Source organism: Physcomitrium patens, chromosome 1 (genome assembly GCF_059467195.1).
Source record: "Physcomitrium patens ecotype Gransden chromosome 1, ASM5946719v1, whole genome shotgun sequence".
NCBI classification, from domain to species: Eukaryota; Viridiplantae; Streptophyta; class Bryopsida; order Funariales; family Funariaceae; genus Physcomitrium; species Physcomitrium patens.
The window spans coordinates 25,028,676-25,050,472 of record NC_143410.1 but is presented as its reverse complement, the minus strand read 5'-3'; the positions used below and the strand labels follow the sequence as shown (position 1 = coordinate 25,050,472).

Below are 21,797 nucleotides of genomic sequence, written 5' to 3'. Positions count from 1 at the left end.
AAGTTTTATTTTATTTTATTTTATTTTTATTACTTCTTCATGTATTAAATTTAAATTCAAATTTAGTTACAAGACATTTTTTATTTATCTATTGAGTAATTTTTTTATTGGAAGTGCTTATTTTTACCAAAAACTTTTATGGTCCATTGTTTATGATACTTAAAACTACATTAAGTTATAACTTGATTTAAGAACATAAATTAAGAGTGTCATGTTGCTTATTCAAATAGTTATGTGTGACTAAATCCTCTTTACTACTTTCCTAATTTGATTAGCACTTGATCAATTGTATTTGTATTGTTTGAAATACACTATCTTACAACTTGTAGAATAATATCAACTTTATTATTTTTTGATTCCAAAGACAAAACTAATAAAATCTTCATCAAAAAACTTTACTTGCATGAGACACAAATGTTTTCCTTTAAATAAAATGTCGTATTAGAATTGTTGTATTATTATATGTTATAGTGTATTGCAAACATGCCCATATCCTTGTTTAAAAATTTAAACTAATATTGTACTTATATTATTAGGATTAAAGAAAGCACATGAATTTCATCAATTTGAAATGACAAAGAATTTAGTTATAGACTAATAATTCAATTTTTATTTATTAGTGTAAGCATTTTTAATTATTTTTTTTTATCTAATACAATAAAATACACCATTGTGTTTTTTATAGACCTAGTGAAATATTTTTATTATTCTATTATTAATAATATCATTAGTTTAAAATGTAATGTACATAATTTACAAGTTAGACTAATTTTTTTTCTTTTAAACAATCAAACTTGTATTTCATGTATTATACAATAAATGTGCACAAAAGAGTACAATCAATTTGAAGATATAATATCTCAAAATAATTAATTTCAAACAAATGAATGAATATATATATATATATATATATTTACACACACACTATATACATACACTGTATTAGATGCTAAATTTTCCCCAATACTCATTGTAACAATGCATTTCAAATTTCTATTACTTTTATACTACAAATACGTTTACATTTGAGTGTGTCTATACAAAATCATGGGTATTTGAACACTTACAAATACATCGTAATGTACTGAACTGAAGTTATCGTTTCTGAAAATAGCATTATGTACTGTACATGTGTGTGGAAATTGTATGACTCATACAAAAACACCTCAACCATTATTTATAAGATTTTCAAGCTGATTTTGAATAAAGTAAATGGTTTAAAAAATGTTACGACTCATTAAAATTGATAATGGACGAGAGATAAAACTCCTGTAGTGCACCCTGCCATTGTAAATTGGACGATTACAATGAGAATGTACAGACACACAAATTCATACCTATGATATGTGGTCATTATGAAATGAGCCTCTCTATGACATTGCTTTCCAAGTAAAATTAAATTTCCCTCAGTAGAATCCAATGGTTTTAGAAACGAAGTTTAATGAGCGATATCCTAGTCCGATCATAAGAGCAATACAACTTACACAGCTAAGAGCTTGAAGTCTACCTGAAGTTTAAGAGAAGCATGCCTCAAATAAAGAAGGCATGGAAATTTACAATTGAGGTGGCTATCAATAAAGTAAATGATTTTTGTACAAAACAATTATTCCAGCTGAACCTATAAAGGCTTGATCATTCTAACGCCGCCCACAACAGAGTGCAGGCAAACTGCATAACACATCGTCATAAGCACCATTGCTTTGTCAATTGCGGCCTTCGTCACATCCCCAACAACCTGCAGCTTCTCGCCTACCCCTAACCTTCCGGGCATCTCGTGATCTTGATCCTTCAAATCTTGCTCTTTGTCTTTTCCACTCAGGATAGCTGAAACCTTGTCCAAAGAAACATCAATCATTGTCCGGACACCAGAGGAAGTCATAGTTCCCACAATGTTCAGAATCAACTCTCGATTGCTAGGAACAGCAATCACTTTTGAGATGTGTTCGATGTAATTTGGCGAAAATGTTTCTCTCGTTCTACCAACGGACTTTCCTTTCCATTTAACCAAAGAGTGGCTTGGAGATATTAGTTCTTGCTCTCCCGTATCATAGAACACTTCCGAGTCTTCGTTTTCGTGAGACCTGTCACCAAGCTGTGGATACGAAACCGATACCTTGTCACCCGCGTTATGTTTTGAGCTACTGGGATCCGATGTTAAGATTTCATGCGAAGTGCGCACAAAATTACCAGTCGACACATTACAAATAGTGGTCAAAAGTTCAGTGATAGGACCTTGATGTTCCGGTTTCGCCAAAGTAGCCGCGAATTCATCGAAGGCATTAATATCTTTTGTCCGATCCAGGTATACAGATACAGCAGTTCCAACAAAGGTCTGGATCCAGTCTGTCAACAGTGGTTTGCCATTAGGGCTGTTTGCAAATTCAAGTAAACCCTTGACAAGCCCATCTCCACTTCCAATCCCCTCGTTGCCTGGCAAATTATTAAAAGCGTTGAATTGCTCCACAACCGAAGCCACGAAACTTCGAGACGCAGATGCCACCACGATCGATACGAAGCTCTTCCCAGATTCAGAAAAAAGTTTCTGAATAAGCCTGTCTACTATATCTTCTTTGCCACTCCGTTTACTAGAACGAGTCTCTACTTCATTATCGCTGAAGTTGGGACTAATACCTGCCTCTTCTTGCAAAGTCTCCTTCACGCCCTTCACTATTGATGAATCAACCTGCGTTTTCGCAGCGTCAAACACGTTTCCAGCATTGGTCCAAGCGTGGTCATATAACTCTTCCTCGCACTCTATCGAAATTTCCTCCGCATTTTCGTTGCATTCTCCTGGTGATAAAGTCCTGTCATCGAAAGAGGTAGAAGCAGCTCCAGACTCTCCTTGTGAAGTAACAGTACCTTTGCCATCCCACTTAATAACACTTTTAGTTTCCTCTGAAACCCCACGCCCACTTGGACTGGTTAATGTGCTCTGAGGACGATGTAGCCTTCGAGGTTGTACCTCGTGTTTAAGGCTCACGGCAACAGGCGCACTACTGATAAGTGTGGAGAGAAGACCACGACTGACTGCAGCCGAGAGAGCGGTGATACTCTCCTGCGCCTCACGTGATGCAGCGACTTTTAAAAGCTGCTTCAGAGTTTGAGGCACCTCGTCTTCTTCGGAAACCAGAAACCTGTGTAGATCGCTCAAAACCGCAGCAAACGTGCTGCTCCCTTGAGAAAGAGCTTCAAGGAGAGATGAGAAAGACTGTAAGAAAAGAACGATGCGAAGCTTTTTTCGAGGGTGATATATACGATAGGTCATATAGCCGCCTGCTGCTACAGCACCACATGCAAGAAGGATGTTCCTACTGCGACGAGAAATTTGAAACATTGTCCTCTCCACGAGCTCCTCCACCAATTCTACACGTTACATTCCCTGGAACATGACTCCTCCAACGCAATTCACCACTCCGCACAACCAATGTTTCTTTTCGCTTCCACGTACCCACTTCCCTGTTAGTCCTTCCGGCAATTTCCCTGCTCGCTTACATCTCTCATCCTCAGCCTCTACAGCTCGCTTCTCACAGCCAGCTACCTATCAATAAAAAACCAAAAACAACGCATAACCTTACAATCTTTCGCCACGCTCAAACAACAAAACCATCCACAACCCTCAAGAACGGCTTGCTTCACATGCACAGCAAGGTAGTCATCTAATTCACGTCAAACCGAAAGCAAACTAGCACAACCCAAGGTCCAAAAGAACTCTAACCATGATAGCATCTCTTGACACTCAATCCCGCTGCTACAACTCTCGAAACTTTCATGAGACGTCATCCCAAACTGCGCACCCGCCTGGCCGCAGAAACACTTCCTCGACCTCGATTACTGACTCGAATTCACCTTAGTAAAACTGAAAAAGAAATTGGTTCAGAGAAAGAAAGTTATGGCACGCATCATCCATGCTCCGAAGAGATCCTTCCGTGCTCAGCAGCGAAAATCCACGCAGCGAGAGCAGCTCCTTGGCTATGGAATCCAACAGTGAAACCCTAGAACAAGCCGGTGAGAGAGGTAAGTCTAATCTGCTGGATGAATAAAATTTGATGAATGATGTTAGGTGTGAACAAATGTGGTACTCATGGATGATCTCCACCGCATTTACTAGTCGATGCGGCGAATGAATGTATATGGGGATGCGCTTCGTGGATGAAATAATATGGATGGAAAAGGATACAAGAGAGATGCATCGGCTTGTTGCTGGATCCCAGGCGCATTCCCCTGAACTAGGCTCCTCTCTTTTATGGTTTTGGATAAGCTTAAATTGGACGTGAACTTTTTGTGCCTGTGTTTGTGGATCATCCTAGCACCATTGAAGAGCTTATCCACAATAATTATAGTACTAACAAGATACTATAAACAACAATGTATGTGTCACACAATTGTGAAAATTGAGAAAAAGGAAATTGTGTGTGTTATTGCTATTGTTTCATCTGTTCAGTACTCCAACACACAGTACACAAATGTATTGCATACTAAGATATAAAATGTACTAATTCTCAATGAAATTAAAGACTCGGTTATAAGCTAACTGTCGATGTTTAATCTACGATGAGAAAATTAGGAAACTAAAAAATCAATGATTCGTGTGTAATTGTAGCAAGTAACATGAATGAGAACAGTTTAAATTTATCGTTTCTAGTTATAAAGATTGTGTAATATTGACTTCGTAGATGAAACATAATCTGGATTTCAAACAAAAAAGATTATAATATTTTTAAAACTATGTGTTGTTGTAAAAAAATTCCTTAAAACGAATGGATATTATGCACAGACAATATCAATGACAGTAATGTGATTAACTGAAACTCAGTATTATATTCTATTCTTAAAATTGACACTCTATATTTTATCTTAATATGATAAGGAAGATACAATTATTCATTGAAAAAAACTTAATATAGTGCATGAGGAAAATTATTTTATATTGATGTTTTAGAACCTAATTTAAGCTTGAAGTGTAAAGTTCATCTAATTGTGCAAGGCGTTTTATTTAGTGATCTAAAAGTGGGATGCAGATGATTGCCCAAGCTCCAAAAGTCAAGTTTCACAAATTTGAAAAAGTCATCACACTTCTTTCAGTAAGAACATTTGTAAAATTTAGTTTTGACAAAGTTACTAAAGAAATAATTCAATCGAAAGATCATAACATAAAGATATCATTTATTGAGATACAAAAGACACATATGTGAGCATCAAGTAGTACTCATATAAGTACAGAGAAACATACAATTCATGATATTGGAACATTCATGTTCCAACACCCTCTTTTATTGCAAAATCATCTATGATGGAGGATATCAAAATGACAATTATGCGGCTAAGATTGTAAAATCTAAAACGAAGTAGACATTTGGAAAAATGAAAACCATGAAATTTGTGTTTTTATTTTTGTTGCTGGCGATGACTAGTGTTCTCTTACAAATGGTAAGGTATACTATTTACAACATCTTTTGTTAGATGATGGTGGTTACTTTTGCAACCATATCCTCAAACATATACACAACAAGTAAAAGTGAGATTGAACCTTTGTTAAGCACTGAGGGTAAATCTGAAGGTTCTTCATGTAACACTTCTTTCATTTTTTTTTTTTTTTTTTTTTTTTTTGTTGTATTATTATTGTAAGTTTGTTTTTGTGGTAAGTGTCGATGATAAGATCCTCAATTAGGAAAGAAGGCGGTGGCAAATTTCCACGAGAGTGTATTCTTCTTCAATGTATTAAGTTTTACATAAGAATTACTCTTGGATAGTCCACTAAGAGAGGATGATTCTTCACAAGAGTTTTTTGTGGGGTAGTCGACCAAGAGAGGAGGCATTTCATCATGTTTAAGATATATTTTTTTTAAAGGTCTCATTGTATGAAGAGTTGCTTAAAATTGATTTATCTTGAAGTTAGTTCCATTTTGAAACTTTGAAATACAAAGATGATTCATGTGGGATTTTTACTAAAAAAATACTCTTTCCAAATTAGAGGTAGTGAATGAGGTGGAGAAAGAGGTAAGGATTTTTGTTACAAAGGAAGATGTTTTATAAGAGAGTTTGTAGCAAGTCAAGGATACAAAAAATTATATGATTGGATTGCTTTTAAAGATCAAGTAGAGAGTGATATTGCGACAATTACTTCAGGAGCCAAAAATCAATAATAATATATTTTAATTACTATAAGTAATTGTGAGCTCTTAATTATACTCTAAAATTTAAATTTTTATTATTTTTCTATTTTATGATAATTAAATATGTTAGATTAGGATTTATATAAGTGGAATTTAGTTTTATAGAATTTTTAGGATTACAATCCTTGATGGTATAAATTATGGCCTAATTCCTTGAATTATGTTAATTAGAATTAAAGTGATAAGAGTTAGAAAATTAGAATAGCAACTTAGGTAGTTTAATAATTTAGAGGTTGTTAGTCATTACTATAAGAGTTGACTAAAAGCCTATGAAGGCATCTATAATCATTCACATGATTTAGGAGTTGGAATTATAATTCTCTAAAAGATTTAGAGGAGTTAGCAATGATAATTTTGGATTTTCTTCCAAATTCGATAAATTTAAGCGGCATGGTGGTTCTTCTACTTAATGGGAGTCCTTTTAATGCAATGGTGGTACCGGATTTACCTCGTGGAGTGAAGAAAACAAGATCAGCAACCTCTCCTTCAAAATACAAGAAAAGCAATGAAATTCTCATTTTGAAGAATTTCACAAAAATTTCCAAGATCCTTATAAGTAAAAACTTCCGTGAAAATTATAATTGAGCATGGATTGAGGCATGTGAGTACTCAATCTTAGCTTAAAAAGGTGTTTTGAACACAATAGTGAAGTTAGATTTACAAAAAAAATGCTTCCTTGACTACTTACTAGAGCCATCATCCTTGGTAACGAGATTGACTCTTGGATGAGTGAAGTCCATATATCTAGATTAGAGATCTTAAAAATCAAGGGTGAAGATGTAACCACTCTTCTACCAGCCTCCACTCAATTGTATAAGAGAGGTTTGGTTTTCCAAGCCCTCTCTCTCTCTCTCCTCTTTTGGGTGAAGGGTGGAGCCATACCAAAATTTGGCCAAAACCCTAATCATAATTTTATTTAGATTTTAATTCTCATTGTGAACCTTGTGATTGTGTAGGTATGGATTTTGCATTGTGAAGGATGGTCATTAAGTTTTAAAAAATGTTTCATTGAGGTAGATATTTCATCGGCCTTTCAAATACCCCAAGGGTTTCAAGGGCCTCGGATTTTCTTCAATCAGTCACTCAATTTCTGTTGTTTCAATGTGAGATTCTGAGTAGTTGTAGCTTTTGTTGTTAGCTTTCCAACAAGATAAGACTTGCTTGATTTGGAGTAAGAAAGAATTTTTAGTGAATTTTTGAGTTTGAGGGAGTCGACTGCCTTTGCAGTTTGAATCAATCGAGTTTGGAAAGGCATTTCTCAATGCCTGGTGATTGGATTTATTTGAAATTTTGTGGGAATCAAGCTTTATAAGCTAAACTCTAAAAGGCATAAGTTTTGTTGAATTTGAAGACAATCTGAATTTTTAGTGAATTTCTAAGTGAAGAGAGTTGGTCACCATGGCAGTTTGGATCATTCAACTTCAAAGGAGGAATTCTCACGACTGGATCATTAGATTGCAATGAAGATTGTTGGATCAAAAGCGTCTTCAAGTCAGCCTTGCAAAAAGCTAAGAATCATTCAAATTGAAGCCAATTACAAATTTTGGCAAATTTTGGAGTGGAAGGGGGTCGCTGCCTTCAATCCTTATGTGTTGTCAAGGTACCTTCGCTTTCACCTCTCTCACTTTATTTTTACTACAGTGACTTATAAGCTCCACATTTCACTTTTTGGCTAATATATTTTAAGTTTAACTTTTAACCTTTAATATTCTCACTTTAACTTTTAACTTTAACTTTTAAACTAAACTTTTAATTTTAAATTTTTACTTAATCTTTAATATTTACTTTTAAATTAACTTTTAACTTAACATTTTAATTTTAATTTTTAACTTAATCTTTTAATCTTAATTTTTAACTTTAATTTTTTTTAACTTAACTTTTAATCTAGCTTTTAATTCAAACTTAAGTTTTTATTTTTATGATCAATTAATAGTAATAACTTAGTTAATTATTTTTATTGTATTTACAAAGTAAATTTCATTTAACATGTTAATTTAATGTTGGTAACCATTACTTAGAAGGCCTAAAATTAATTGAATTTTTAATATAAAGATTTAAATTAGTCTAATAATTATACAATTGGGAGCTCTCTAATTCCACTTCTTGGACTTGTTGTATGGCATAGGTTTCATTAAGTGGTGAAATTTGGCCTCACAGTAATAATAAAAGTGACTGAAGAATGGAGGCATTGAAAAATTGAAGTTGAAGAGAGTAGACCTAATTTAGTGAATATAGAAGAATTAGATAGCTATGTTCTTTTTTCTATAACTCCTAAATATAATGGAATGATTGACGCATAATATTATGAGTTTGATTTAGAAGAGAAAAGAAGATGGATTTTGTTATTAGATTTAAAGATTGAAAGAGCAGCTTAAGATTTAGGAAGTGTTGAAGATATGAATTGTTGATTTCATGTAAATGAAGTTAGTAACTGAGATGTAGCTAATGAAATAATATTAAATTTAGTTCAATTTTTTTCAAATAGACCACATTCCAAAGACTTGATAAATATATCAACTTCTTGATTTAAGGAAGATACATATTTTAGTCAAATTTTTCTATTGTCAATTTTTTCTTCAATGAAGAGATGGTATATAGAGATATGTTTTGTTTAAAGATTGATATTAGGATTAGTGGCTATCTTGATGCTTCTTTCATTGTTACAATTGTGATAACATGTTTGGATATAGTGAGGCCAAAATCATGTGTTAATTTTTCCAGCCATGTAGATTCATGAAATGTTACTGAGAAGTCCATATATTCTATTTTGGATAAGAAGAGGGCCTTAGTGGCATACTTCTTAGACATCTAAGTAATAAAATTTCTTCCTAATTTAAACATGAAATCCACTATCAACATCTCTTCTCCTAGGTCCCCTGCTTGATTAGTATCTATAAAGCTTATTATTGAATAATCATAGATATTAGTATAGAAAATTTGATAATGTGATGTTCTTGAAATTTCATGGATGATGCATTTAGTTGCTATAAGATGACATACACATAGTCATTGTATAAACTTGCTTATAATATCGATTGAGTAAGATAGATCTAGTCAAATATGATTAGGTTGTATTAATTTTTTAAACATGCTTCTATAATATGAAGAGTCTACTATATCGTCATGCATTTTTGAAGTTAATTTAAGGCATTCTATTATAGGTATAATATCAGTTTGGTACCCTTTCAGTCTATATTGCTTAATAATGTCTTGAGCATAGTTTCTCTATATCATAAATATACCTGCTCGTATGGAAATGATTTCAGCTTTTAAATTTCTTTGATCATTGCTTCTTGCCTTCCAAGGTCAATAACAATCTTTTGATAGGAACTTGGTTCTGCAGAGAGGTTAAATAAACCGCAAAAATAATCTTATAGCTAGTTGGATCTTTTAGTAGTATATTGATAGGCACCTTTAAATAAGACAAAGAGAATTGGAGCAACATTTTTTTGTCTTTTTTGATTGGATATGGCAGCAAGAAAATTATCAATATCTTCAAAATCATTGACATATGAAGAAGAATCATTGATTATATCAGATATTTGCAATGCTTTGATGTTATTAAGTATTAAGTCACTTAGCTTAAAATTGGTTGGAGATTGTTCATTGATTGTAGAATAAGATGGCTGATATATTCAAAATAAGTAAGTGAAATAACTTATAGGTTATATTGATGTTATAAATGAGAGATAATTTATTTAAAAAGGTTTAATAGTAGATTGTATAGGATAAGGATGACTTTTAAAGTGTAGAGCCTATATAGATGTTTGAATTTCACCTTCAGAAGATAGTATGGTTGAAAGATCTAATGATTGTTTTATTGCCAAGGTTGATTGTCTTATTAATGGTCTAATTTGTACAATTTCATTGAATTCATTGCAATCTGAGTTACTAGTAGAGTTGTTACATGAGGAGAAATTTGGATACAAGGCCTCAACCAAATCATTGGTGATTGTTATCTCTAATTTACTAATATTCAAGAACTTAATTGCATCAAAGACTACAACTTGAATCACTTGTATCTTACAAAGTCTAGATAGATAAATGCGGTACACCTTTAACTTTGAATCTAATGCCATATATTATCCTACTTATGATCATGGATCTAATTTTTTTATTTTTATTTCATTACAAGCAATGTTATACAAGCATCCAAATACATGTAATTTTGTCAAATTAGGTTTGATACCAAAAAATACCTCATCAGATATGATGCTATTAGTAGTCCTTGTAGAAGTTACATTGATAATTTGAACTATAGTCCTTGTTGCTTCTATCTATAAGAATTTAAGAACTCTGTCTCAATCAACATTACTTGAATTTTATTGAGGATTATGTGATTCTTTCTTTTTGATACTCTATTTTGTTGTGGTGTCTTTGTAGTGCTAAGTTGCCTTAAGATGTTATTGACTTTTAGATATTAATTGAATTTATGAGAGATGAATTCTACTTCTCTATTAGATCTAAGACATAGGATTTTATATAGTGTATGTTTCTCAATCATGACATAAAATTATCTAAATTTATCAAAAGATTCATTCTTCATTGCCATGAAGTAGATCCATGATCAATGACTAAAGTCATTTGTGAATAGAATGTAATAATAGGAGTGTCCTAGAGATCTAATCAATAAAAGACCATATACATCTTTTTATACTAGGGCTAGAGAAATTGTAGTACAACTTTGGAATTTTTTGGAAATTCTACTATAAGATTATTTTCTTTAATATCAAATTGAGTATATAGTATTATTAATTATAAATTTAGATAGTCCAATGACTAGTTCTTTATAGCTTATAGCAACTAAACTTTTAGTATTTATATGTCCTAATCGTTTGTGCCAAAGGGTAGGTAATTTGTTTGAAAATAATTCTATATCATGAGACTTAAGAGTATGTTCTACTAAACATAGCAAACATCTTTTAAGGTTTTTATTTCTTCATTTGGTAAGGATAAGTCAACTATGCCTTGAATAACAATTATATGACTTTGTCTACTTATTGATGTCATTGATGTGCTTTGTGACTTGTCTACATTGTTAAAGGTTGAGTAATCTCCAAAAAAGTCTTTGAATGTATTAGTATCTATTATCTATTTTTTCCTTTAACTTCTATAATTGCTAGCAATTCTAAAGCATCTAATATGGTTTCATCACCAAGTAAATCTATAGAATCTTTTAATAAGTAATGCTCACCAATGTATTTTTTTGTCAAATTTATTTGAAGATTGGTTGATATTAGAGAGCTTTTATGATTATCTTGTAAATGATAAAAGACTCTTGGCAGATTTAGTTGATATCACAAAGGCTCTAGTGCTCTACAAAAATACAATGTATGGGTAGATTTACTACACCTCTTATATATGAGTGGTATATGAGATTACCTTGATGAGCCTCCTCTGTATGAGGAATGAAGTCCAATGGACGTTTAGTGATTCTATAGCATTTTCAATGAAGTTTTTCACTGTTCATGACATCCATAATAATGTTGATTGTATAAGTTTCTTATCTTCATGATGAAAGCTATATCTATGGTTTCTTCCAACTGTTATAATACAATATTAATTTCTATCATATGCATATAATTTTAATTTTTTTTATAGAAGTAGAAATATCTTTTTAAAGAATATTTATAATACTAATTTTTTAAAATGGCAAGAGAGACGATTGAGTAAAGAATGTATTATTATCTCTTTTTATGGTTCTTATTTTATTGATTTTAGGTTTCAAAGGATGTTCATATGTTGTATGAATGTTGATATATCTTGTTGTTCTATCATTTACAAATGCTTCTATTTGTTTAATACCATCAGAGTATCTAAATTTGTATTGATTTGGAAGATATTACTCAATATATTCCATACTTTCTTTGGATCTAAAATATCTAAGATGTTGTGGCACAAATCTAGACAAATTAATAGTTGGAGCATCACTTTGAGATGTCTCTTTCTCCTTCAATCTAAGTCTATTGTATCTACTCTAATTCTATGAAAAAGTAATTCAACCAAAAGAATATAATTCTAAGCTATTGTCAAGGATAAGAACTCGATGAAAAACAATTCAGACAAGTCAGCCTTCACTCAAAGAGAGGTAAATAAACAAATATATATATTGAAAGAGAAACTGGAATGGCTATTGCCAAAAGACAAGAAAACTAGAGACCCTTGAAACTAGACTAGAAGCAAGAAAGGAGTTGACAAGAGTGAAGAAGCCTTCACTCTTGTCTCTATATATACTATCTAACTAGGGGCTACGTGGCGACGTTCTATAGGACCTCCAATATGTGTTGACTTTGTAGGACACATGCCTTGACTTACAAGGCAAGTTTTTCTACGTGTGGGCCACATAGTTAGCTTGATCTTCAAGTTAACAACATGTGTGGCACATGGCCAACTTGTTGACCACGTTTCTAATCCAAAAAGTCAATTAAAGACACCTATGAAGTCAAAGCAGTGTCTAGGAAGTTTCTAGGAAGCTTCTATATTAAATATTATAGAATTAACTTACTTTTATCTACTTTTACTTACTTCTACCTATTTCTATATGTAATTATTAGCTTACATGATTATGGCCGTGACATTACCCCCCTTTCTAGAGACGAGTTCCACGAGGAGCGGTCATCATATGTTGAGGAAATCTATGATGCGACGAATTGTATTGGCCACATACTCTGATCTCTGTTCTCTTTGAAGATGATTGATAGGGCCTCTCAACCATCGGTAGTGTCCCATACCAGGGCGGGAAGACCACCTAGTTATTTGATCATTGTTGAGGCCTTCGTAACTTCCTTCGAATAGAATATTTGGAACACCATCAAGAGTTGTTCCTACCTCTAGCAAAATCACCAAACATCGGGAGTCCCTTCCCAAATCGTGATACCAAACGCGTTGTATCTCACAATCTATTCGAGGAAGAAGATGTCGTTCTTGAAGATCTTCATCTCGATTGTGTTGTCTTGAAGGTTGTGATAATCGTAATGTCTCGTCCGGCAGGTCAGCAAACGAAAGTTCTTGAGTTGAATCCGCTGGTTGTTGGCTCTTCATCTAATTACCATCACAAATGCAAAGAAGTTACAAATAAGGATAGGAAATTGAATGTTATCTTGCCTCAATCTTGTCTCTTTTATAAGAGAGATTTTCATCTTGGTTTTGATGGATGTCGTTGATGAAAAACTTTGACTTTAGCTGATGCATTTGCTAGATTCCTGGATGGCTCCCATGTGCGTTCACTATCATCATATTCGCGCCAATGAACAAGATATTCCAGCTTATTTCGGCGCCGCCTTGAGTCTAATGTCTCTTCGACCTCAAATTCTTCATTATTATCTACTTCTATAGGAGGCGGTGGCATTTGTCTTCTTCCTTGTATATCCACTGTCTTATATGGTTCAAGAAGAGACATGTGGAATACAGGATGGATCTTCATTGACTCCGGTAGATGTAACCGATATGTAACTGGGTTGATCTGTTCAGAAACAGAAAAGGGGCCAAGCCTACGATAGTTCAACTTGTCACAAGGTCGAGTAGTCTTGATATTGCGACGAAGTAGCCATACCTTATCACCCACGTTGAGTTGTGGTTGCTCCTTACGATATAGATCTGCGTTTATCTTTTGTCGTTCTTGAGCTTCCTTCAATTGCGTCTTCATTATTGCATGTAACTCTGACAACCGATTTGCCATATCTTTTGCTGCAGGATTATCAACTTTTGAAAAATCAAAAGTATCAAGTCGTAGATGATAGCCATAATTGGCAAAGAAAGGTGTTTGTTGCGTAGAAGAATGTATCATATTATTATAAGCAAACTCTGCCAATGGCAGAAGAGTTGTCCAATCATCTTGTTGGTAGTCGATAGTACACCTTAAATATTGCTCCAAGACTTGGTTTACGCGCTCTGTTTGTCCATCAGTTTGAGGATGGAAAGCTGAAGATAGCTTTATGTCCACTTTTAAAATCTTGAAAAGGGTCCTCCAAAATCTTGACACAAATTGAGTTCCCCTATCCGATATGATATCTTTAGGTAATCCATGATAGCGATAGATATTATCAATGAAAAGCTTAGCTGTTTCTTCACCTGTGATAGATTTTGTACATGGCACAAAATGTGCCATCTTGGTGAAACGATCTACTATCACAAATATAGAATCATAAGATCTTGAGCTTAGAAGATCTGAGATGAAATCCATAGAAACAGAAGACCATGGTTGTTCTGGTATAGGTAATGGCTGAAGAAGTCCGTAAGGTCGATGACAAGGAATTTTTGATCTTGAACAAATATCACATGATTGTATAAAGTCTGTGACTGACTTCCACATTTGTGGCCACCAAAAATCTCTTGATATGAGTTCCAAAGTCTTATTATATCCAAAGTGCCCTGCTGCTGGAAAGTCATGACGTGCTTGAAGAACAAGTAAACGTGCTTCTCTTTCTGGAACATATAGGCGTCCTTCAAAATATAATAGATTATTCTTGAACTCGAACTTAGAAGGATCATGAGACTTCGAAGAATTATTCTCGATATCATGAACAAGAGGGTCTGAGGACATACTGGACTGGATTTGCTTGAGAAAAGTTGAATCAACAGTCAATGTTGATTTCATTGCTCGGAGATGAAATTGCTCCGGTTTCAAGAGGACCATTCTTTGTTGCTCAAAAGCTGCATCTCCTTCTTTTGGTGCAAAATAAGAACGTCTAGATAGGGCATCGGACAAACCTTGTTGTTTTCCTGGCCGATAAGTGATAATGAACTCAAATCTTGACAAAGACATACTCCAACGAGCTTGACGACGATTCAACACGCGTGCTGACATGAAATACTCGAGGTTCTTGTGATATGTATACACAGTGACTGGACTAGAAGCGCCTTCTAGATAATGACGCCATTCTTGAAAGGAATCCACGATCGCAAGAAGTTCTTTATCGTGGATCTCATAATTGATCTCGGCTGCTGAGAATTTTCTTGAATGAAAAGCTATCGAATGAAGTTTGTCATCTAATCCCATTTGTCATAAAACTGCACCCAAGGCAAAATTTGATGCATCTGTTTCCATAAAAAATGCCTTGGAAAAGTCAACACGATATAAGACTGGTGCAGAGACAAACGATGTCTTTAAGGCTTCAAATGCTGCTTCCGCTTCTTGATTCCATTGGAATTTATCTTTACTAGTCAAGCGTGTAAGTGGAGCTGCAACTCGTGAGAAATCTTTGATGAAGATCCGATAGTAATTGGCAAATCTCAAGAAACATTGGACATCTCTTACTGTCCTTGGAATCTTCCAATCCATGATTGTTTGGACTTTCTTAGAATCCATCATGAGACCATCATTTGAAATGATGTATCCTAAAAAGTCAACTTGAGTAGTGTGAAATACACACTTTTCCATCTTGGCGTACAATCCTGCATCTCTAAGTTTTTGTAATACTTGACGAACATGTATTTCATATTCTTCGATGTTCTTAGAATAGATCAAGATATCATCTAGATAGCAGACGACAAAATTGTCTAAGAATTCACGAAATACATCATTCATGAGATGTTGAAAAGCAGCTGGTGCATTCGTGAGTCCAAAGGGCATGACATTATATTCGAAATGTCCATACCTGGTTCGAAACGAAGTCTTCCTTTCATCTCCTTCTTTGATCCATACTAGATTATATGCTCCTCTTAGATCTATTTTTGTATAGATCTTAGCTTGATTCAACTGGTCAAGGAGTCCTGATATCAAAGGTAATGGATACCTGTTCTTGATTGTGATCTTGTTGAGTCCTCGATAATCAACACACATTCGTAAAGATCTATCTTTTTTCTTTATGAATAGAATTGGAGCTCCTGTTGGAGATTTTGAATGGCGTATGAAATTCTTTGCTAAATTCTCGTCAATATATGTCTTGAGTTCAGCCATCTCATCTTGCGATAAACTGTAAATTGGTCCAAATGGTGGCTGAGTTCCTTCCTTGAGGTCGATTGAATAATCATATGGGCAATGCTCAGGAAGAATATTTGCATTCTTTTTCTCAAAAACGTCTTGATACTCCTGATATTGACTTGGAATGCCACTTGAAGTCTTTACGTTTTCAGAAATAGGTGCAGCATAAATAGCAAAAGTTGATCCTTCTTTTGCTGCGTGTATAAATGCTTTTGCACCTATCGGTACGGGTTTTACTATACTAGACTTATAATTTTTTAATTAGTTGGTAGAACTATTAATAACGCTCTGGGAAAAGTCAAGTTTACGCGAATTCTAATCTATTTGAGGGTTATATTTTTCTAGCTAGGATAAACCTAAAATAACTGGATTGGATGGGGATTTAATTATGTTAAAAGCTATGTAGCTATCATGACCGTCTATTGTTACTTTTATAGGATGAGTTTCATGAGTGACATCTCCAGAAGACAAGGGACGACCATCTATGACTTCTACTTGTACTGGTTTAGGTTTCTGTACAAAAGGTATTTTACGATTTTTAATAAATTGTTCATCTAAAAAACATGCTGAGGCTCTAGAATCTAATAAAGCAGAGGCTTTGTAATTCTTAGGTCCTAAATATAAGTCTATTATAAAACAAGGAGACGGTTCTGAGGAGAGGATAGGACCTTCATTAGGAATTGTATAAGGTTCCACCTGCATGGTCCCTATTGTAGCTGGACGAATCCATTTTCCGACATGTTGTTTTCTTTGACCGTCGTACCCCTCATTTTATAGTTGCATCGTTTCTTTGGACAATGTTGAGCAGTGTGCTTAGGTTCTCCGCAATATAAACATAATCCTTCTTGACGACGACGAATCTTTTCTTGCTCAGTTAGGGGTTTAAACCGTACCGCGTCAATTTGCATGTCTTCTACTTCCGAATGTAGATGAATAAATTGAAAGAATATTTTCACATGAAAGACTTAAATAGAAGTAATAGTCAAGAAAGAGGAACAAGTGAATGTCCACCACTTCAAAATTTCTCTCCATTAGAAACAATTCACTAATGCCCATATTGTGCCACCTCAACTTTGTTTCACTAACATCAATCTATAACTTGCTTTTAGGACCAAAAGCTCAAAATTTACACAAATTTGGGATGAAGAATAGAAGGTGAAGACATGGGATGGGCAATGAGAATGTGGCTAGGAATGGAAAGAATATGGATGTGGGATAGGTACTAAGAACATAGGCCAAGAATTTAGGGAACACAATTTAGAAATGAGAAGATATAATGATGGTTTAGATAGATGCATCAATTTAAGAAAAGAATTGGGTCTATTTAATATTCTCTTATATATATATATATATATATATACACACAAGCTATTTTTTTATACTTAAATAAATAAATAAGAATAAAATATTTATTATTAAATATATTTATTTCAAAATAATTTTTAAACTTATTTTTTATAAATTTAATTTCTTCTAATACTATTTTTATAATAAAATATATTTAAAAAATATTAAATAAATATTTGATATACTTCAAAAAAAATCAAAATATTTTTCTTGAATATGAATTTTTTTAATGATTCTCATGAAATAACATAATTATATAGTTGTGGTTAACATTTAAAAAACTATCTTTCAATAAATGAAATTGTGAGAAACTTGAAATTGTTTTATGTATTGGTAGCCAAGCTAACAAAAACATTGAATGACAATTTTGTTAAGTAGATCAAAGTAAAATTTAAGGTAAAATTTAAAGTAGGTTTATATATATATATATATATATATATATATAACAAAAGATTTATCGACTTTTGTTGTTTAAATATTTTTTTGAATTGATTTACATATTACAGAAAATAAAAAAGTCAAAATAAATTCCAAAAAAAATGAAACTGCTAATAAAAATGAAATCAAAATGAATTGGTTGATTTCAAATATAATCAGAACCATTACTTTTTAGATAGTCATTTTTTTGGATAAAGTGATAATAAAAATCACATGAGGCTAATGAATGGAAATTTTATTGCTTAATAATTTTGCATCCAAAATTTAATAAGAAGTTCATTTTATGATTTTAAAAAATTTATTCTTGAAGACATAAAAAATTTAATTCATAGGAGTTTTTATTTTTTATTTTTTATGAATAAAATAATTAATAATAAAATTATGCATGAAATATTAATTATGTGTATTACATTAAGACATTTACTCCTAATATTTTTTTTGAATGTTACAAATGTACATAATTTCAAAAGGAAAAATCACATTGAAAATAATCAATAAAAAAGGTAAAATAAAAGAAATATAGAGCTATATTAAATAATTTAACATTTTTTAATTAGAAAATATAGAACATATTTTAAAACTTGAGTGGTTAATTTATATCATTTATATATATTTTTGATTTTTAATTAATATTTAAAAAATTAAAAAATTAAAACTAATATGTTCAATATATTTTATTGTAAGAATCTACTACATCGATAAGTCAATGAACACATTTGAAATTTGGTATAATTAGTACCTCATAAAAAAAGAATTATTCATAGAGATTCTCTAACATTATATTATAAATGAGTTCCATAATGTATAGAGTGAATATTTACCAACTCACAATTCTAACAGACCACATTTTTATTCGAATGTAATCGACGTGCCTCTTCGCGAAACTACCATTCAGTGATGGATAGAAATAGCGAAACGATCTGGAGAAAGTTCATCCGAGTAAAGTTAAAAGGAAAGTAAAGGAAATTAAAAGGCTGAGCAAGGAAGACACGGATAAGCACGATGAAGGCGCACCAGATGTCCTTGGGGGGGGGGGGGAGTGGGGGGGGTTGGGAAGGGTCTCGATGGTCGAGTTGTTCATTGCGAGACCGCGGATACAAGACTAGTGATTCAGGATGGATTCAATCTCCACTCTCGGGTGAAGAAGCTGTTCCCCTCTGCACAGGGTTGCAGCGTCTCACTCTGCTCTGTGTTGGGTCTCCGGAGTTGTTCACATTTTTGTAGGGTTTTGTGAGAACCAGCACAATTTGCACTTGTTTGGATTGGGTTTTAGTTGCCGTGTTGCGATTGTTGTTGTTGTAGTTGAAGTAGTAGTAGTTGCAGCAGAGCGGCGCAGGACTTCGAGGGGGATTTGTTAGCAGGCTGAGGAGATTGTAAGTTGGGTTCAGGATTGTTGTTAGTGAATTAGGGTTTTGGATTAGTGAGCAGTTCGATGGCGCCGATGCGCTTGTCTGCGCCCGGTTGCGCTGCATCTTCTGTGTCGACTTCGATGAGAGCGGTGGGATGCGTAGGCAGCCATCGGGTACCGCAGCCTTCGGGCAATTCGGGAACTAACGTTGCTGCAACGTTAAATCATCGGTAGGATTCCTTGGGATGTGATTAATCGGGAGCTGTTTCTCGTATGCCCGGTCTCTTCTTGTTATTTGTTTCTCTGTTTTTTCGATTTTCAGTGCCTTTGATTCACCCATTTTTGTTTCCCTTGCAGACATTCTGTCTCTTCAGGGAATCCTAAGAAATCCAGCACTGCTTTTGCCTCCGTCACGGTTTGCCCAAGGAGAACCAAGTACTTTGCTTCGTTATTAACTACCGCTGCTATGGTGGGTTTCACGAAACGTTAAAATCTCGTGTGTTTCATGTTATTGGTTAGAAGCCAGAAAAATTGTTGAACGCGTGTATGAATTCCCGTGAACAAAGGTGTTCTGCCACTGCCTTGATGTTAGAATTTTCGTAAGAGACGAATATGAATGTCGCTGTGGGAATGATCAAAATCATCCTTTTCATCATGCAGGTAACATGTCAAGCAGAGAATCAAGCTGTTCAGAATAAGCAGAAGGTCGTTAGCAAAGCTCCATCAGGATGTAAGTTGACCAATTATTCTTTCTCAAAACTAGATTAGAAAGACAGTATTTTACCTTTCACCACCTACTTTCATTGTTGTTGCTTTCTAGTCTGTATTCATCTTTGGGAGCAAGAAAGCAGTTCAATGCAGATAGCTGCGAGTCTTATTCCAATTAATATAGTCTTTGCCCATGGAAACGTCCACATGGCAGACAATGAATTAGAGCATGGTGAACTGGTGTTCCAGATTATGTTGCTCTTGCTATCAACTAACACTGGGGTAAGGTTGCAGAGTAAGTTTCTTCAATCAATTAATCTTAAAATGTTGTTTGTTGAACAGCCAAGGAGAAGTCTTTTACCCCAGATCTTGATGATGGTGGCATCGGAGGCGGACCAGGAGGCGGTGATGGTGGCGGCGGTGGTGGGGGTGGAGGTGGCGGTGGAGGTGGTGGTTTCTTGTTTTGGGGATTGCTAATGCTTCTAGGACTCATAAGGGACAACGAGCAGGACAAGCCTTACAGAGGACGCAAACCAAACAAGAAGGCGTTAGCAAATAAAAAGCGGTCTCAAATGCAGCAGGTGTGATTTACCCTTGGACTTCTGCACTACATCTCAACAAGTCTTCGAAATATAGTTTGATGTGAGTTTCACAGCTTCGTAAAGGAGCTGGTGACAAAGCTTACGTAGGGGAAACGTGCTGTCACCTCTTACTCATTTGTTTACGAGCTGCCTCAGTTTTATTCCTGTGAGACCTATTATTTCTTGGTACAAGTTTCGGGTAGCTTTCTGGAATGTTTTCAGGAATTGATAGACAACTTATGGAGTTTTGAGTGGATGAGATATGCATTTCATGAAACCAGAGTTTCATATCTCTGTCAGCAAGAACTGCCAACCTTTTAAACGGTTTATATGCGGTCTGCGCCACATTGTATATTACGATCTTGGACTTCATAAATCGTGTGAGTAGTTGCGACAGAAATATTAATCTCATCTCTATACTTGTTACGGTTGATGGGGTTACTTCTCCCTGAAAGATGTATCTGGCCGTGTCGAGTGCATGTCTGGTGACTATCCGGCACTTCGTGCTGTTGAGTAGTATGATATATGCGCACATGAGATTTGCCTTCGCAAAGCATGCTTGTGGAAGTCCTTGTGAGTTCACATGTAACATAATTGAGCTCTCAGAAGTTTCAATACCCTTCACTCTGATGTAGAGCCGAGATATTTTTAATCGGCTGCTCTCATGCGTGATGTGATTGGGCAGTATCTAAGGTTGTTGTTGGGGTCGCTAAAAATTATTTTAATGCTCCAGGTTAACATTTATTTTTGCGGTTTCTCTTTGGTGCAAACAGAGAGTCTATTGCCGCGTATTGTAACCGCCCAACCTCTGACTTTTGAACAGAAGAATTGAGCGTACCAGAACGGAATTAAGGACCTGACAGTTTTTGAGCTCTGTGTTGTTCCTTCTTACCTTGTTTCCATGTGTGAGATCTGCGAATTGAGAAGTCGACATTAAGTTTTTTTAATATGTAGTTGTTTTTGCAAGTCTGAAAACTAATAGTTATTCAAACATAGGCATGACTTGTGAAGATGCAATTTAGTTTAGCGTGTCATTGATTGTAAACATTGTAACAAGGACTTACTGATATGTACGAGTTTTTCAGGATATGTGTAACTGACATTAGGAATATGTTGATGAAGAACAAATATACTTGGTGAAGCACTGCCGTTGATTATTTGCAGTTGCCAGATTGGTTGATAGTCGGGGCATAGTTGTAGTATATAAATTATTTTATATTTACAACCTGAAAAGTGTTATTCAAGTGCTACAAATTAATATTGATGTTATTAAATTATAT

At 34.1% G+C, this 21,797-nt stretch overlaps 2 protein-coding genes across 2 annotated transcripts; one reads left to right on the top strand and one right to left on the bottom strand.

The window, feature by feature from the left end:
- Nucleotides 1-1,350: 1,350 nt before the first annotated feature.
- LOC112290026 (protein PHLOEM PROTEIN 2-LIKE A10) lies at nt 1,351-3,974 on the bottom strand. The gene is made up of 2 exons (XM_024535910.3): nt 3,716-3,974; nt 1,351-3,538 (listed from the first exon to the last, which is right to left on the bottom strand). The coding sequence occupies exon 2, from the start codon at nt 3,332-3,334 to the stop codon at nt 1,619-1,621; it is 1,716 nt and encodes a 571-aa protein (XP_024391678.1). The 5' UTR covers nt 3,335-3,538; nt 3,716-3,974; the 3' UTR covers nt 1,351-1,618.
- A 15,044-nt stretch (nt 3,975-19,018) lies between these two features.
- On the top strand, nt 19,019-20,928 carry LOC112291369 (uncharacterized). The gene is made up of 4 exons (XM_024538662.3): nt 19,019-19,458; nt 19,586-19,697; nt 19,889-19,958; nt 20,279-20,928. The coding sequence occupies exons 1-4, from the start codon at nt 19,313-19,315 to the stop codon at nt 20,521-20,523; spliced, it is 573 nt and encodes a 190-aa protein (XP_024394430.1). The 5' UTR covers nt 19,019-19,312; the 3' UTR covers nt 20,524-20,928.
- Nucleotides 20,929-21,797: the final 869 nt, after the last annotated feature.

Coding starts and splice junctions, on each gene's coding strand:
- LOC112290026 (XM_024535910.3), bottom strand. CDS start 3,334: ATGTTTCAAATTTCTCGTCGCAGTAGGAACATCCTTCTTGCATGTGGT.
- LOC112291369 (XM_024538662.3), top strand. CDS start 19,313: ATGGCGCCGATGCGCTTGTCTGCGCCCGGTTGCGCTGCATCTTCTGTG. Junction 19,698..19,888: donor TATTAACTACCGCTGCTATG/GTGGGTTTCACG, acceptor TTCATCATGCAG/GTAACATGTCAAGCAGAGAA. Junction 19,959..20,278: donor TAGCAAAGCTCCATCAGGAT/GTAAGTTGACCA, acceptor TTTGTTGAACAG/CCAAGGAGAAGTCTTTTACC.